Consider the following 17,584-nt stretch of genomic DNA (forward strand, 5'->3'; position numbering starts at 1 on the left):
ATGTGACATCTCAAAAATATATTTATGTACACACTCTGCTGTATTGTACTGTACAAAATGTGGCAACACTTGACACATTCCCTGTAGACATGCAAACACCTTACTGACACTGTGACACTGTAGATCTCAGCACACCCGTCCATTGAGAGGAAAGTTCAGATCTTATTTTGCGTGGGGTTTTATGACGTACTTGTTAATATGCAGTATATCACAAAGAGAAGATGAGCCCCTCGACGGTCCCTGTTCAGAGAATCCAGCCGTGATTGACTGAACCATGTACCGCCGATCGTGTTCCAAACTTAAGTCAATTAAAGATTTTAGACGGTTTTAAATGTATTCCTCACTTTACGTTGCTGAAAGGGAGCGCTTCACTTACACTAAGTTTCCCATAATAACGGTCAGAGCCGTGCTGACCATCTGCTTTACGTTATAGGATGTCTTTTTACAAGTTTCTCAAACAACCCCACTTCACAACATCTTAACCATCCACTGCATGTACATACTCTGCAACAAGAGACTATCCAGAAACAAGGGACGTGTCTCTCCACTTCAAGAGTCAGGTGGAGATGCGCAGAAAGATGGTCTCACACCTTTATTTGAGATTTATCTTTGTCTTTTAAGGAAACTATTAAATGTTGCATCGGATTATTTACCTCCACAAAGAATTCATAAATTAATCTAAGCAGACAGCTGACGTAGCGTTTCAGATACTTAACTGACTGCAGTGTTGTGTCTCGACAACCTGAGTTGACAAAGGTTAGCATGACACCGCTAATGGATGACTACCACTGCCAGCAGGTAATATTACAGTATGTTGCACCTCATAAGGCATTGTACATGTCTACACAAGACCCCTGTACAATAAAGTGTGACCGCTAAAAGACGGGTTTTATTTGGAGTGGGTAATGGCGGGGAGGCTTCAGCAGGGTAGCACTTATTCAGGTTGTGGTGAAGTCGGTGACGAGACATTTTTGCAGACTCTCCTTGTGCGACGATACAACAACCAAAGGAGAGGTGAGAGCAAACGTGTGCGTCTGTGTTCTTTTCTTCCCAAAGGAGACTAAACATGGCAAAATGAGTGAAGCCGAGAGAGGGGGGGGGGGGGGGGGGGGAGAGAACCATGCACTTGGTTAAAGTGTTGATGACGACAACTTGAGGAAGTCTGCAGAGAGATGGAGGCAGTCCTCCACGCGCTCTGCTGAGAAATGGAGCGTCCCAAAACTGAAATGACTTTATGCAAGAGGGCAGCTCCCAGCTCCAGGCCCGACAAGTCTCTCTGTCGTGTCCGTCAATAATCTCACATTTACACACAGTCGCACATTCATACATACACACACACACACACACACACACACACTTGGAGAGCATAAGCAGCTCTAACCAGTGTCAATGTCCGGCTAATCACTTGGTCCAAACACGAAAGGCCTTGACGGATTTCAGCTAGACTTTTCAAGCTGTGCCAAAGGTCTGACCCTCCAAGTCTCCCGCCTACTCCTCCTCCTCCTCTTCTTCGTCAGGCAGCGGTAATAACTCCTCCTTCAGACAATCCCTGTAGAAGCTGGTCAGCGTGGAGTAGAGGTGCAGGCGGCTCTGATGGGACAGGAAATGGCCCTCATCTGGATAGATCTGTTGTGAGAAAGGAAAGAAAATGATGAGCTGGATGAAGGTTTGTAGCAAAGGAGGTCGACTAAAGTAATCTTAACATCCACAAGACTTGCAATACTTGAGAAAAGTTATCCTACATTTACATTGTACAACCTTTTGTTGCATTCTGGCTATTTGTTTAAACGACAACAGCATTTTGAGTACCTGACAAACGCAAAGTTTTGACCAGCAGCGACTTTGTCATCATTTAAACTGGTGGACTCACAAATTTTGATTGTGCTGTTCACTTAACTGAAGTCAACAAGGCTTCTAACAGCAAAGTGTAGATTTACTTTACCACCTCTACGATCACATGTATTAAATACGATATCCACATAAACACAGACAAAGGGCAGCCAAACGGTGATTAGCTATTTCTGTGTTTACAGCTCAGCGCTCTGTTGAAAGACGTGCATGTGCGGCTTGTTTGATGACAAAGTCACACTGCCAACTACTGGCCTTGAATGTTACTGCAGCCTTTTAGTCGTTTCTGTTGATCCTTGTGCGCCGTGGTTGTTATCAAAAAATTGGCGTCTGAGCGCTGAAGCTTTTTTTGAAAATGAAAATGTAAAATCGTTCTGTTTTCAGTGTTCACGTGGCCATAGTTACTTTGATTCATTATTTGATTTCTTGAAGAACATTTCACTGATCCTTATTCTTGCAAAAATATCTAATGTTTCCTGTTTCTGTTCTGATTTCCCCTTGTTTGTGTTTTGCAATAAGAAGGACTTCGGGCTGCATGTTTGTATAAAAAAAGGTTGAGTTGAAGTTGAGATGAAGGTACCAGAAGGAAACCAGTTTAATTTCTGGTTTCGACTGACTGAACTCCTTGTTGTCATGACATGATCTCTTACTGAAGATGTAACTTGACTTCTCTGCTGTCTTAAACATGTTGACTTTGTGCTGTTTTTTTTTTAAAAACACGTTGATTTGCTGCTCTAAGTTTTTTAATGGAGCAAGCTGTTGTCCAAGATAATTGCAGCATTGCAAAATCCAAATTTGAAGCGAGGGAGGGAATGTAATTAATGTTTTGGAGACAGTTGAACGATGGGCAATGAGTTGCTTTGGATGCAGTCAATTCCAATTTGCTGACGAGCCTGAGGCCGTGATACATGGTTATAATTGGACAGGAAGTCTGGAGTGGCTCCATCCTCATGAAGAGGTGCCCCCTTTTTCCAGGGACTTGAATGGTTTCCAGTTGAGTTTGTGTACCTCGTTATTACCCATCATTACTTCTGCAGTCTTTAATCCCTGTTGTGTTCTTGTTTCATGTTTATTTCATACTTTGTAGACTTTGTCTTTTTAAAAAGTACTCTCCAACGATTGTCTGTGGTGATGAGTTTTGTTTTCCAGATGTGTTATGTGTATCCATACAAAGTGACGCTCCAACAGCGGCGCTAGCACAATCTGTTGTGAAGATTTGACTCTGAACCAGAGACTGTAAATATTATTGGACGAAGCCTTGGTGACGTCCCCGGTCTATTACTGCAGGGGAACCATTGATGATGGTCGCCATACGAGAAATGCTGTTTCATCATCAGGCTGAGAGCTGGAGCTGAGACAGGTTTCAAGCCCCGCCCACCTGTCAGTCAGGTCAGCTACACGCCTTATTGTGAATAACTCTAAACCAAATAATCACCCCTCGTCCAGTTTGTGCCGATCGAGACGAGCTAATCAGACCCGTTTTTTTGTTTTTTTTAACCAGGCTGTAAACATGTTCATGTCTGCTGTAAACACAGGCTAAATGGGTGTGTATGTGACTTCCTGTGCTTCTGCAGCCAGCCTCTAGTGGACACTTGATGAACTGCAAGATTTTACACCTCCACATTGGCTTCATTTTAGTAGGATATAAAAAAAATATAAGACTTTTAATCACTGTTTACTAACGTATTTTCCATCTTGTTTTTGTCTGAGGTACATACCTGCATAGAATAGTTTGCTCCGACTTTGACAAGGTTTTTGACGAGCTCAGCAGTGTGCTGGAAGTGGATGTTGGCTGGAAATAAAGAAAGGAAACAAGTCAGCAAGATTCATCCTGAATCCTAACAGACAAAAAAGTCAGATTGAGGCAGGACGGATTTACCTCGACAAATTGTACATGCATGATTCAGCAGCGAATGTTTTCCACTGGAAATCCTCACATCCATTTAGATAACCTACTTTACCTTTTATCTTTTGATTAAAAACCGTTTGCCTCATTACCTCACAGGATTTCATGCTCTTTTTATACTCAGCGGTGATGCACCACCAATACAGCGTTTTTATTCTACATGATTTATTTTCTCTCACCGTCAGCTGTGCCGTGCACGAGCATCAGCGTCTGTTCCCTCAGAGCCTGAGCGTTCTGCAGCACGCTGGAAAACTGAGAGGAAACAAGAAAAAGAGGGGAGATAATAGGTTGATAAATATGCTAACTAACATTAAGGAGAGGGGATGCAAAGATCAAAAGTATTATCAGTTTCAGACACTGTTGGCTATTACATGTCTTCCTTTTCACACACACACACACACATATATATATATATATATATATATACATATATATGTATGTGTGTATATACATATATATGTATGTGTGTGTGTATATATATATATATATATATATATACACACACACACACACACACATATATTTGTGTGTGTATATATATATACACATATATATGTATATATTTACATATATTTACATATATACACATATATACATACATACACTCAACAAAAATATAAACGCAACACTTTTGTTTTTGCTCCCATTTGTCATGAGATGGACTCAAAGATCTAAAATTCATTCCAGATACACAATATTACCATTTCTCTCAAACATTGTTCATAAATCTGTCTAAATGTGTGATAGTGAGCACTTTTGCTTTGCTGAGACAATCCATCCCACCTCACAGGTGTGCCACATCAAGATGCTCATCAGACACCATGATTAGTGCATAGGTGTACCTTAGACTGTCCACAATAAAAGGCCACCCTGAAATGTGCAGTTTTTGCTTTATTGAGGGTCTGGGGACTCAGAACCAGTCAGTATCTGGTGTGACCACCATTTGCCTCATGCAGTGCAACACATCTTCTTCGCATAGAGTTTATCAGATTGTCAATTGTGGCCTGTGGAATGTTGGTCCACTCCTCTTCAATGGCTGTGCGAAGTTGCTGGATATTAGTGGGAACTGGTACGCGCTGTCGTATACGCCGGTCAAGCACATCCCAAACATGCTCAATGGGTGACATGTCCGGTGAGTATGCTGGCCATGCAAGAACTGGGACATTTTCAGCTTCCAAGAATTGTGTACAGATCCTTGCAACATGGGGCCGTGCATTATCTTGCTGAAACATGAGGTGATGTTCATGGATGTATGGCACAACAATGGGCCTCAGGATCTCATCACGGTATCTCTGTGCATTCAAAATGCCATCAATAAAATGCACCTGTGTTCTTCGTCCATAACAGATGCCTGCCCATACCATAACCCCACCACCACCATGGGCCACTCGATCCACAACATTGACATCAGCAAAGCGCTCACCCACACGACGCCACACACGCTGTCTGCCATCTGCCCTGAACAATGTAAACCGAGATTCATCCGTGAAGAGAACACCTCTCCAACGTGCCAGACGCCATCGAATGTGAGCATTTGCCCACTCAAGTCTGTTACGGCGACGATCTGGAGTCAGGTTAAGACCCCGATGAGGACGACGAGCATGCAGTTGAGCTTCCCTGAGACGGTTTCTGACAGTTTGTGCAGAAATTCTTTGGTTATGCAAACCAATTGTTTCAGCAGCTGTCTGAGTAGCTGGTCTCAGACGATCTTGGAGGTGAACCTGCTGGATGTGGAGGTCCTGGGCTGGTGTGGTTACACGTGGTCTGCGGTTGTGAGGCCGGTTGGATGTACTGCCATATTCTCTGAAACGCCTTTGGAGACGGCTTATGGTGGAGAAATGAACATTCAATGCCCGAGCAACAGATCTGGTTGACATTCCTGCTGTCAGCATGCCAATTGCACGCTCCCTCAATGCTTGCGCCATCTGTGGCATTTTGCTGTGAGACAAAACTGCACATTTCAGGGTGGCCTTTTATTGTGGACAGTCTAAGGTACACCTGTGCACTAATCATGGTGTCTGATGAGCATCTTGATGTGGCACACCTGTGAGGTGGGATGGATTGTCTCAGCAAAGCAAAAGTGCTCACTATCACACATTTAGACAGATTTATGAACAATGTTTGAGAGAAATGGTAATATTGTGTATCTGGAATGAATTTTAGATCTTTGAGTCCATCTCATGACAAATGGGAGCAAAAACAAAAGTGTTGCGTTTATATTTTTGTTGAGTATATATACACACACACACACACCTACACACACACACACACACACACACAAAGAGTTGCTCAGACACAGGCAAGACAAGTGACAAAAAGAGGCCAGAAAACCTACATACATGTTTGAAATAAAGCCCGACAGATTGGGAATTTTGGGGCCAATACTGATATACATAATAGGTGGAGGAAAAAATGTGATACCGACATCTTTCTTAGATTTTTTTTTTTTTATTAATTAATTTATTTTTGGATCCCTAAAATGCAGCTATCATACACTGACAGGATGTCACTAAACTGGACAGTAACTTCGCTTGTACGTGCATCACCTGGAGAGTGACAATGCTTGTTGTAATCCATGTAGCGCCCTCTGCTGGTGACAGCCATAGAGAGAACTGCTAGTGTAATAAAATGAAACTCAAATAAAAAGCTATCTGACTGGTGAATAAATCCAGTTATGTCACATATGCTATTATTGGCTGGCCGAGTAATCTGTCTGATTTTGATGTATGCAGCAGTCAAGTTATGTTTAAGTAAAACTACATCTTTATGTAAAGCAACAAGGGTTCTATAAATGCTAGAACATACTGGGTGTCATGAACTTGAGCCGACAGCTCAGCAGTAGGACATGTTGAGCCTCTTCATTTCCTGCGCTCAGGTGAATTATTGAGCACCACTTTAACATTTGTTCTTTGTCAGTATGAAGAGGTTTTACACTTCTGTCTTTATTGGACTTTTCTTTGGAGAAGTTACCTCGTTCACAAAGGATTCTGACACATAATTACATCGTTAACACATCCTTTATCATCCATGATGAACTCAATCATTTCAGTTGAATCACTTGACTGTTGTTGCCTTTATTGGAAAGTAAACCTGAAGAGAGACATCGAAAACAGGAACATTCAACAACCTGCCGTCCTTTGTTCTGGCTTGTGTTGTTAGCTGATGGTTAGCTAGTGAAATACAAGAAGCTACAGTGGAAATAAAAACAAGCACTAATAAGCAGTTTTTCCTTTTTTAATGGGCAGGTGAAGCTGCAGCTGAACCCAAACAAACATCCTCATGGAGATGTGGAAATGGAAAAATATCTTCACATAGCTCAGCAGACTACTATCTCCTAACCTCAGACAACTGGTTTCCAATATTTAGATTTAATTTACATTGCAGATATCTGAGGAGTGATGGAGGATATCTTAAACCGTCCCGTTGGAGCATACAGGTGGCGATGGAGCGAGAGCAAGAATGGTTGCTGCTGCAGGTCAGAGCGAGACATGAAAGAACAAAGAGAGGGAGAAGTCGGAAATCTTGCAGTTCCAATAGATGGTCATATTTGAAGGAGGTGTTGCTGAGTGATTGTGGATAATGACTCATGTCGAGTGTGAGATCAGTGCAGCTCGAGGTGTCTGCCTGACCCAGCTCACCGGCTTCACCTCATTCCCTTTGCTTGGACAGCTCCTCTCCACCATTGGCCCTCTACTCGCATTTTTTCTATTTTTTCATTCACATGACTCAAATAGGTCGTCTATTCAAGTTGGAAAATCCACAAATCCCAACAAATGCAGCTAAATCAAATCTGTCTTTAAATACAGTTAGAGTTTTCATGTTTCTCCCAGTGATGTTTTGCTCTTGTCTAAAATATCACAGTAGTTAGGAAAAAGAAGTACAATCAAATCTGCGTGCAGAAAATACACAAGGTACATTGTACTGGAAGAAGCAGAGAACGACTTGTTTGAAGCACTTTAGTTGTGTGATTGTTTACAATGTGTCGGCAGAAAACACTTTTGTTCTCCCTCGCTGCCTCTTTCCTCTCGCTGTTAAAAAAAAACAGCCCTGATAGTTTCACATCTCGTCTGCACGGGAGGTTTGAGAGAAAGTCAAGTAACCTTTTCTCTTTTACAGCAGCATCTTTTTACATATATATGTGTTTCTATAACAAATACTTCTGTGTTATCTGACACACTGGCGCTCACAGTTACCAAAAAGCGATGAGTGACAAAACCCTACAGAGCACGAGAAGACACGAGAAACGGCACAGCCTCGCTACCTCCGGTTTTGATAGCAGCATTTGGCGACTGCGGGAGCTTAACTGAAGGTGTGTCGGCGATGTTGCAGCTTCAGAGATCAACGACAAACAAGTGAGGGGAGGAAGTAAACACACCTGATATCTGCTGTCATCCCGTAACGGCATGCCGAGGTATCTCTCCGAGAACGCCGAAGCTGTGCAAATGAGAAGAGATACATTTTTTAACAGAGCGGTCCACAGACAGTACTTGAGCTGCAGGCAGCTAAGTACCCGAACAAAGAGGAGTTCCTGTCATCCTGAGCTCAAATGACATGTTTTCTCGCTGAGCACAGCCCTCTTAAATCTGTAAAGGATGCTCTCTACTCTCTCTACGCTCTCTCTGTTTATAGATATGATGCTGATTCCTCTCACTTTTCTGTCAGATGCAAACAGATTCTTTACGGACGAGAGGCGAAAGCACAACAAAACCCCATCTTTAGTTCCACCCTCCATCTCTTCACAAACACGGGATACAATTTCAGATACTTGAATGTTGAACTCTTACTCGACTTTGCCAGATGGCGGGTGTGAAGAGTCTGAGTCGGAAGCGTGCAGTACAAACACGATGCAGGATTTACGGAGGGATTTATGAACTCACCGTAGAGTTTCCAGTCTGTCACTGGTGACATTGCACACGCACATTTGAAGAGGCTGTCAGTAGACCGGAGCATCATTAAGGTTAAGTACGCTCCGTAACCCTGAAGAAAAAGGGAGGGGGAAACAGTCATGCACTTTTAATGGTGAAAAGGGTAAATCTGTTTTTTTCAAGGTGGGACCTATTTGAAGTACTTTTAGAATTCATCATGCAGTTTGCTGAAGCCAGGATAAAAATACGTCGACTGAAAGCTCCTGTTTCAGGGACACACACGGTCAGATGGTAATCTAAGATGTCCACTCACATTACACAAAGCATCTCCTTGGAAAATGACCTTTTTTTAATGCAATTGTGTGAGTCATAAATGTTGCATTGGATAAGACTGACGCAGTTTCAAACTAAAGTCACGAACAACACAAGACATGAACAGATGGAGGCAGCACATTCCCCAATCCATCAGGTCAAATTACTGAACTTCTACATGGAGTCTGGTGACTTTGACGAGAGCAATCTTAACATGCTTTCATACACACACAAAGATGAAGTGGTGTGTTACGTTTAGGCAGAATAAGACTTGATGACAGAGACACTTACCTGTCCAAACACTGCTATCCTTGTCCGATCGATATAAGGAAATTTCATCATGTATCTGGAAACACAAGAACATTTATTTGAAACCACAGGTTCAAACATTTATGAGAAAATAGAGACTCAGCAAAACAAACAATTGTTAGCAGAAAACAGAAACTTTCTGTTTGTCTGTTACTGTTACATTTACAAATCTTTTGTTCTGCTTTGTTTACTTTATATTCAACCTCAGTATGTCCTCAAAAGTCAGCATGTTCTACAACTTGGTTCCATGCTTCGCTCTCATACGTCGGCAGATCGTGACGTCAGCTTCTCGCCAAGTCTCTCAAAGTGCTTTGTTAATACATTCGTTGACAAACCCCTCCAGGGATTACACCGACAACTGAGCATCATGTGTTTCAAAAAAATTTGCCAATGTTGAGTATGAACCGATGAAGTCATAGTCATGTTTTGATTCAGTTGTGTTGGAGAATTAATGCAGGCGTACAAACAGCTGGCTCGAAAATCGACTCAAGAAAACTTGAAAGAGCTGAGTAACGAGTTACAAAGAAACCCCCAAACCTTCTTTTAAATGACTCCCTTCGACTGACGGCCAAGTGTTTCCATGACGTTTAAGAGCAGCTCACTTTAATGATTATGTGTCACATGCTGTTTGAAGGAGAGCCAATCACACAAAAGGGTCAACCTACATTTGCCCCATGAATGGATGCTTAAAAAAAATCAAGTTCCACCAATATTATCTTTTCACATAACACAGTTGATCAAGACGGTTCCTTCCTGCAGACTTCAGAGCACAGGAAACATTTAATAAGGAGAATCTGGCTCCACACTGACTGTGTTTGCACCTCCAAGGAATAAGAAGGAAAGCCGAGAAACTTTTCTATCAAAAGTCGGAGAAAGCAGCAGCAAGTCGTAAAACTCCTCGATGATACTTATCACCTTCGATACCATCCATCCTGACTCACTCAGTGCTGAACAGTCAAATCACCAGGATGAAAGCTCATGCTTGACCGTGTTGACAGCACGATCAAAGTTTAAGCGCGGACTCTTTTGATCCACTTGATGTATTCTTTCTCAGCATGTGAACTTGACTTCAGAACAAAGGCCAACAGCAGTCAGTACGACAGGTGTAAAAGGCTCTGTTTGACAGGACAGTGGGCAGAGTTGGTATCAGGGAGAGAGAGAGTGTGGGGAATGACATGCGAGGACTTGAACCTGGGCTGCCTGCTTGGAGAATTATTAGCCTTCGAACAGGGGGCGCGATCTTTCACAAGATATAAAAGATTTAAAAAATGTCAACTCAGTTTTGATCTCCATGTGAACACTGTTTAGTAAAGTAGTAGGACGATCACATGATCTGATCAAAGAGAAGAAACTGCATGGACGTTGATTATTTCGTTGGTGAATTCATATCTTGGAGGGTGAATATTCACCTCTCTGTCCAAATTAAAACTCACGAGCTCTCTTTAATGGTCAGACTTTTTGGTTGAAAGGAACACGATGAGGAACTTTATTCTAATTTTCAGAGCAGGAACCAAAGTGAACAAAAAGTTTTTCTCAACTTTAATGAGACTCATTAGTGCACATGTCAAAAGGTTCAGAAGAGGAGGGTCATAAAGCTCTTAATGATCGGGAAATGTATGACCTGTAAAGAGGACGCTTTTTAATTGCTAATGAGAGTTCAAAATGGTTGACGGTCAAATAAGGAACATTTAAAAACGTACTCTACTGCTGCGATCTGGTCCTGAACATCAACAGTTCCCAGTCTCTGGTGGACCTCGTGCAGGATCCTCTGACCCTGGAAGCCGCTGCCCCGGCCGTCCAGACGAGCCACAATGATGTTGTCCGAGCTGACCAACACAGAGTCCCAACCGATGGAGAACTGGTCGCTCACAGCCTGACCACCGGGGGCGCTGTCACTGAACACGAAACAAGGGGGTCAGAGAGTCAGTCAGAGGAGCATTGACAGCAGGATGACAACAAACTGTTAAAAAGTATTGTTGTTTCTATCTCTTTACAAATTACAGAACAACCTTTAACCAGCAATTTAAGACCAAAATCCCTCATCTCGAAAATGTCTTTTAATAATCTCTGAGAGCACAGAGGAAGAAGATATTCAGTCTTGATGCACGTATAACTGGAACAGTGATGTGTTGTCAAACTCGTAGAATTTAAAACTAAGATATGATTAAAAATAAGAGTGTATGGATACATGTCTTGATAAAAATAAAAGTCACGCTGCATTCATTGTTAATAAAATCTCAAAAGGCGGGTGTGTTATTTCAAACTGTACGTACAGCACCATCAGAAGTCCATAGTGACGGGATTCAGAGAAATCTGGAGGGAAGGAGATCTTCAAAGGTAAATCTGTGAAATAAGAGGAATAGAATAAAAAAACAGCTGTACCCCACACGGAGATTTCATTTACATGAAATATAATGGAGACTTTCTCCTCACCAAAGTGCTCCATGGGAACCGTTCTGAAGTCAGCCAGCTGGATCCGTTTGTACTTCAGCACTGCCTTCAGTAAAGAGTTGTTCTGAAGGATGTAGTAATCTGTACGGCAGAGGAGAATGTGTTTAAGGAAGAAAGAGTGACAGCCATTTCTGCCAATGATCCAATTATGATTATCATACAAATGACCCCATTATAACACCGGGACTTGGAAGAAATGAGACGAGATTGAAAAGATGGATCATATCTGAGTTTTGACTATCGCTTCTGACTTTGTTGAAAATGATGAGAGTTCAGGAAGCTGAATACATTCATGGTCTTCACGTCTTTTGCGCTTTAACTGTTGCAAATAAAAGAGACGTTTCTGGTTTTCAAGACTCTCTAAGGAAATATTTCACAAAAGACCGTGGTAAATTATGTTTAAACTAAGAAAAAAAATAAAATACATGTAGTCAATACCTCAAAAAGGCTGAACAGACTTTCTGATCTAAGAATGAAATAAACCCTTTCTGTTTTTCTTTCTGCAGTCATGAGGTACCATTTTCTAAACACACACAGTCTGCACAGAAGCTGTGCTACTTTCTCCACATGTAATAAACAATGACTCTCTGCTTTGGCCATTTTTTCCATTCAAGCGATTTGAGAAGAAGCTAAATGAAATGGAATTCATCCAGCATTTCTAATGGAAAACCCAGAATCAATAGACGTCTCATTATGAAACCGCCAGGGGCCTTGAGTTCCCAGCTGTGGATGGAGGGCCTATCCAAATAACCCTGGGCAAATTGCTTGCTTTTCTGCAGCACAGCTGTTAACTTTTTGAACGAAAAAAAAAAAAAAAAACCTAAGGAAAGACAGACGAGCGTGGAGACTAAAAAGAAGCATGTGTGCACTGCAGGTGTGTATGTATGAAGAAGGGAACTGATGTAGGCTTGTACGCCCCCTGTTGACCAGAATCAACCCAAAACAAAGCAAACATCTTCTCTGTTCATGACGTCGGCTCAAAAACAAAGAAAATCTGTCAGGACGGCCACAAACATAATACTAGAAAGACAAGGTTGCACTCACAGTCAGCTTTCATCCTTTCACAAACACACTTATACACGAGGCAAACGTCAACTTATCATCATTCATAACATTTGCACCAAGCCGTTTAGGGCTCGGCGGTTTTTTTGGGGAGGAATTACTCTAAATTTGCCGACGCGGCTCAAACAAACTCAGATGATTCATCAGGATTATCATCACAGACACGTCATTCACACAAGTCTATATTTCATCATTTTGAATACTTACTGGAGTTATTTAGGCTGTGTAAAATCACAGTCGGTGCTCCGGGACCTGCAGCAGGAGAAGCAATCATGTGAATGCACACTTTTATAAAAGACAAACAAGATCTTGTCAATGCTCGCCAAAAAAACCCCCCCAAAAAAACGCTGGTGTTTTACAAAGAGGCAGGAGGAGCAACAAAGAAACTCATGTTATTGTGTTCTTCTTCTCTACCTCACCTGTGTCATTATCCATTAAAGGTCAGCCATCTTTGAAATGACTTAATAGGCGGCTTCGTCAGTTTCTGAGCTGTGGCTGCATTTTTTCTTCAGTAGCTTAAAAACACCTGAAACACATTCGTCCTGCTCTTTCTCCTCCTGCTCCAATCAAAAAGCTTGGCTCTTACTTTATGTCTCTTGCTCTCTCTGCTCGTAATGCATTAGCTCTGACCTTTGATTTCCTCTCTATAGCTGCATGTGTCTCACAGAGAAATGGTTTCATTATCTGCATGAACCTGCTCGGAAACACCGAACCCATCAGGAGATTGTTATGAGCAGTGTTAAGACGGTTGTGTTTCTCCGGAGAGAAGAAGTCAGGATAGAGTTGTCGAGGTTGTCTGAACTTCAGACTCTTGACAACAACGAGACTTCTCCTTTTATTTGGATTGCTTTGAGGAGAGTGAGGCGTTGTATTGGTGCTATGATTCAACACGCTAAAGCACAAATGCTTCCATGCATACAGGGCGCTTAATGCTCAGAAGAAATTAAAACCACCAACGGTGGAAAGAATTACACTCTCAGTAAAATACACCACTTAGTAATTGCCCCAAAACACCCCTTTAAATGTATCATGCTCAAAAGAGGCAAATGTTTTTTTTTACTACTTGAATGAGTCTCATTTAGAAATGATGATGAATGAATTCTCACTAAATAGTTGGAGGTTGACACAAAACAACTGAAGCCTGCAGCTCATAAAACTCGGACATCTGCCAGATGAGCTCGAATGAAAATGGCTGAATACATTTGGAACATAACCCAGAGAATAATTCACAACATCAAACATATTACAGTCTTTCACAACAGCTGTTTATATGTCACAGATATTTTCAACCAAAAAGAATACGAGGATTTTAAAGTTTACTGCACACTCCCGTGTGTTTAGACTGACTCAATACATTCACAGATTGAAGCAGGGTGATTAATGATGTGATGAAACATGAACAACAAGAACTACCCACTGTTATCTTTTTTTAACTTCATTTCAAACAAACCATTGTTTGCACCTCAAAAGGCTGCAGAACAACAACTGTATGTTTCTTTCCTTTGACATCATTTCTGCCTGTCTGAACATGTTTACATGAAAATATACTGCTTTAAACTGAGTCTTACATCTCTGCAGTAGCTCTGACATGACCTAAGAGGTACACTGAGAAAGACCAGGAACTAAAGTCACTTTCATCTCGATCCTGCATGACAATCTCTTCATCTTAATATGAAACTGGTTGATGCAAATTGACTGCATCAACTGCATGATTAAAACGTTTTTTTTTCTTTAATGATGACAGTAACATTTATTATCACAAACAATGACTATCATAGTCAAACTGAAAACTCAATCCTTTTTAGGACACAGAAATAAATGGTGTCCCTTGATCTGACAACGTTAGAGAATACAATGTAGACTGTCATCAATAAAAGATTCAAAAGCCTTTAGTAGGATGTTTGAATCTGTTATTTATACAGAAGCTGCTCGAGGGTGAAGCATTAAGGACGGGAGTCCCTGACCAATGGGCTGCGACCGGGCCAGAAACAATATGTTAATATATGTACAACAGTGTGTTGTGCTATTCTGCAGGAAATGACAGATGCTTTAATGACATATCACAAGGCTATTTTATTTTGTTTATTTCAAGAATTTAAAAAAATCCAATGCCTTAATCAATCTATTGTGATGATACCACACTGCCATGTCGCTGGGTGAGCCTTATAACGGGTAACGGATGGCCTACCTTTACAGTGGAGGATGATGTGCTGGTTGGTGGGGCTGATGTCGGCATCAAAGTACAGACAGTGAGCTTTATTCAGCTCACACGTCAAACAGCGACGTGGGAACAGACCCACAGTTTTAACACTGAGGAGACAAGACAATCAATTAGCAGAGCAAGATGAGTAGAAAAGAGTTTCACCTCAAATAACACCAGAAAGGATGATCATGGACTAATAACTCTTTCTTTTTCATCATTAAACACATCAGATGTGTAAAGTGTAAAACACCTGGGGAAAAAATGATCAAAATGGGCACAAACATATGAAATAAAATCCGCCTTACATGGTTTATTTCAGCTTGTTAAAACAACACAGCAGCTAAGAGTTGACTCTTCAAATGACAGGAAAAGGATTGATCAGTACGATCCAATTTTTCCATCAATGAAAAGGATTTATTCTCTTTCCTGGTTTCTTGTGGTCTCCACGTCAGGAGGAGTAAAGTGTGTTAGCCAGAGTGATAGCACACCTGCAGCTGTCCGCAGCATGTGAAGAATCAATACTTTGGGTCAAACAAACCTGTAAAGTTGTCGTCTTCTCGGTGAACCCTCCGTGCTCAGAAAAAATCTGAAAGAAGACAACAAGAGTAATGTGACGTGGGCAGGTCAACACTGAGCTTCAGGAAGTCTCTTTTTTTTTTCAAGTTAAAGTCTGATGAGCTGACTGCAGTCTCATGTGTGTACACAGGGATTAAATGGGTCCACGTTGAACCAAACATGTTCTTAAATGTTCTCCATCAGTGGACAAACTCTGGGCTGATCTTTAATTTTGCTGTCGATGGACATCCTCGGTCACAGCAGGTAAATAAGGAAAGCAACAATGGTTCCCAGGTAAGCAGACTGCACACACACTGACTTGTGGAGCCTTCACAGGAAGCTAACACTGCATGGGACGGCTGAGGCTCACTTGGTAGATTTCGTCATGATTTGTCCTTGGGGAAGACACTCGACCCCAAGTTGCTCCAGCTGCTTCCTTATAAATGTGTATGAATGGGATTGTTTCCTTCCGGTGGTCACTAAACCTCTACCATCAGTGTGTGAATGTGGAGGTGTGACGTGCGGTGTAAAAGCACTCTGAGTAGTCAGAGACTAGAAAGCTGCTTTACACGCTCGAGTCCAGTCACCATGGTTATTGCCAGACAACACCTCGGTGTTTTATGCATGCATACTGTGTTGCTGTAATTTCAGTTATAGCTACTTTGTCTCTAAAGCCCGGCCCAAACTGGAAGATTTTGAAATGTGAGAGTCCCCACACAAGACGACAAATAAGCATAGGTTAAACAGTTTTATTTCCTGTAGAGTGTTGTGAGCTGTTTGTTGCTCTCTAAACACTTACACACATTTTATCCATCAATAACCTGAACCTGACAAAATATCTCGCCATCAAACATGAGTTTACAGTCGAACGTCATGGCAAACGACTGGCCGGAGTTTAGAGCGATGGACTCGATTTTCTAAAGTTCAACGATGGATAAAAGACACAGAGACAACATATCCTACACATGTGCCAAACATGTCGAAAAAGTGTGTAAAAATTGATTTTCTGCTCATCCATAGAGTGCATGCTCGGCTGTCCTTGGAGTTCCCCGCACACGACAGGATATGTGGTAATAAATATTGAACAGTAATATTTTTTACGATTTGTACTCGGGGTGGTCCTGATATCCCTCCGAGCTCTAAACATACATCACACAAATCTGACATGATCATCTTTATCATTTAGCGTGTACCTCACTAAAATGATTCCCTCAGTTTCATTTTACAGCCTATAAAGTAAACAAGGCCGCCGGCAACCGCTGAGCACACTGGGATAGATGCCTGATCATCGACCTGCCTGACAGTGTTGTAGTCACAGAGGCATGAAGACACACCACATTAAGAAGAATTGAAATCAGCAGTAACCTGAAACCTGTTGCTAAAAGAAAATGTATTAAACTCACTTTCAATATTAATCACATCAAATCTGGGATCCTAATGGCCCAATCTGCATCCCTAACTGTCTGCATTGACTGTTTAACGACTGTACTCACACCTCTGGCACTACCTCAAACACCACTGTACATGCACAAACAACACTTGTTTCTAGAAGGTCAGGACTTTGTTTCTAAGGCTCTTTAACTGTTTTCAGGTCTCTTTTAACCAGCACACATTTTTTTCTCTCCTTCACAGGTTATGTACATTATGCTATATAAGTTTAAGTCTAATTGCTAATGCTAACTGCACAGGTTTAACATATAATTATGTTTACTCTTAGTCACATAGGGGCTGCTAAATCTTGTTTGGGGGATTATTGTATACAGAGGGGAGGGGGGACAGCGGGTGTGTATTGTAACCAATGTCTTGTGTCCTGCCTGTCTGTATACTGCAGCTGGATGCCTTGAATTTCCCTCGGGATCAATGAAGTATCTATCTATCTATCTATCTATCTATCTATCTATCTATCTATCTATCTATCTATCTATCTATCTATCTATCTATCTATCTATCTATCTATCTATCTATCTATCTATCTATCTATCTATCTATCTATCTATCTATCTATCTATCTATCTATCTATCTATCTATCTATCTATCTATCTATCTATCTATCTATCTATCTATCTATCTAT

At 41.4% G+C, this 17,584-nt stretch overlaps 1 protein-coding gene across 3 annotated transcripts in view; it reads right to left on the bottom strand.

Annotated features, from left to right (window-relative positions):
• Positions 1-299: 299 nt before the first annotated feature.
• Positions 300-17,584, bottom strand: part of LOC306832385 (inactive dipeptidyl peptidase 10-like) — a 162,039-nt gene continuing 144,754 nt past the window's right edge. For all 3 annotated transcript variants that reach the window (XM_079357035.1, XM_079357037.1, XM_079357036.1), the window contains exons 15-26: positions 15,495-15,542; positions 14,942-15,063; positions 12,961-13,005; positions 11,674-11,772; positions 11,514-11,583; positions 10,941-11,135; positions 9,223-9,277; positions 8,632-8,731; positions 8,130-8,188; positions 3,934-4,006; positions 3,567-3,640; positions 300-1,626 (exon numbers count right to left, since the gene is read on the bottom strand). In XM_079357035.1, the coding sequence (XP_079213161.1) occupies positions 1,489-1,626; positions 3,567-3,640; positions 3,934-4,006; positions 8,130-8,188; positions 8,632-8,731; positions 9,223-9,277; positions 10,941-11,135; positions 11,514-11,583; positions 11,674-11,772; positions 12,961-13,005; positions 14,942-15,063; positions 15,495-15,542 (1,078 nt within the window). In that variant the 3' untranslated portion in view covers positions 300-1,488. The remainder of the gene's footprint in view (positions 1,627-3,566; positions 3,641-3,933; positions 4,007-8,129; positions 8,189-8,631; positions 8,732-9,222; positions 9,278-10,940; positions 11,136-11,513; positions 11,584-11,673; positions 11,773-12,960; positions 13,006-14,941; positions 15,064-15,494; positions 15,543-17,584) is intronic.

The sequence above is a fragment of the Symphodus melops genome (genome assembly GCF_947650265.1).
Source record: "Symphodus melops genome assembly, chromosome: 12".
NCBI classification, from domain to species: domain Eukaryota; kingdom Metazoa; phylum Chordata; class Actinopteri; order Labriformes; family Labridae; genus Symphodus; species Symphodus melops.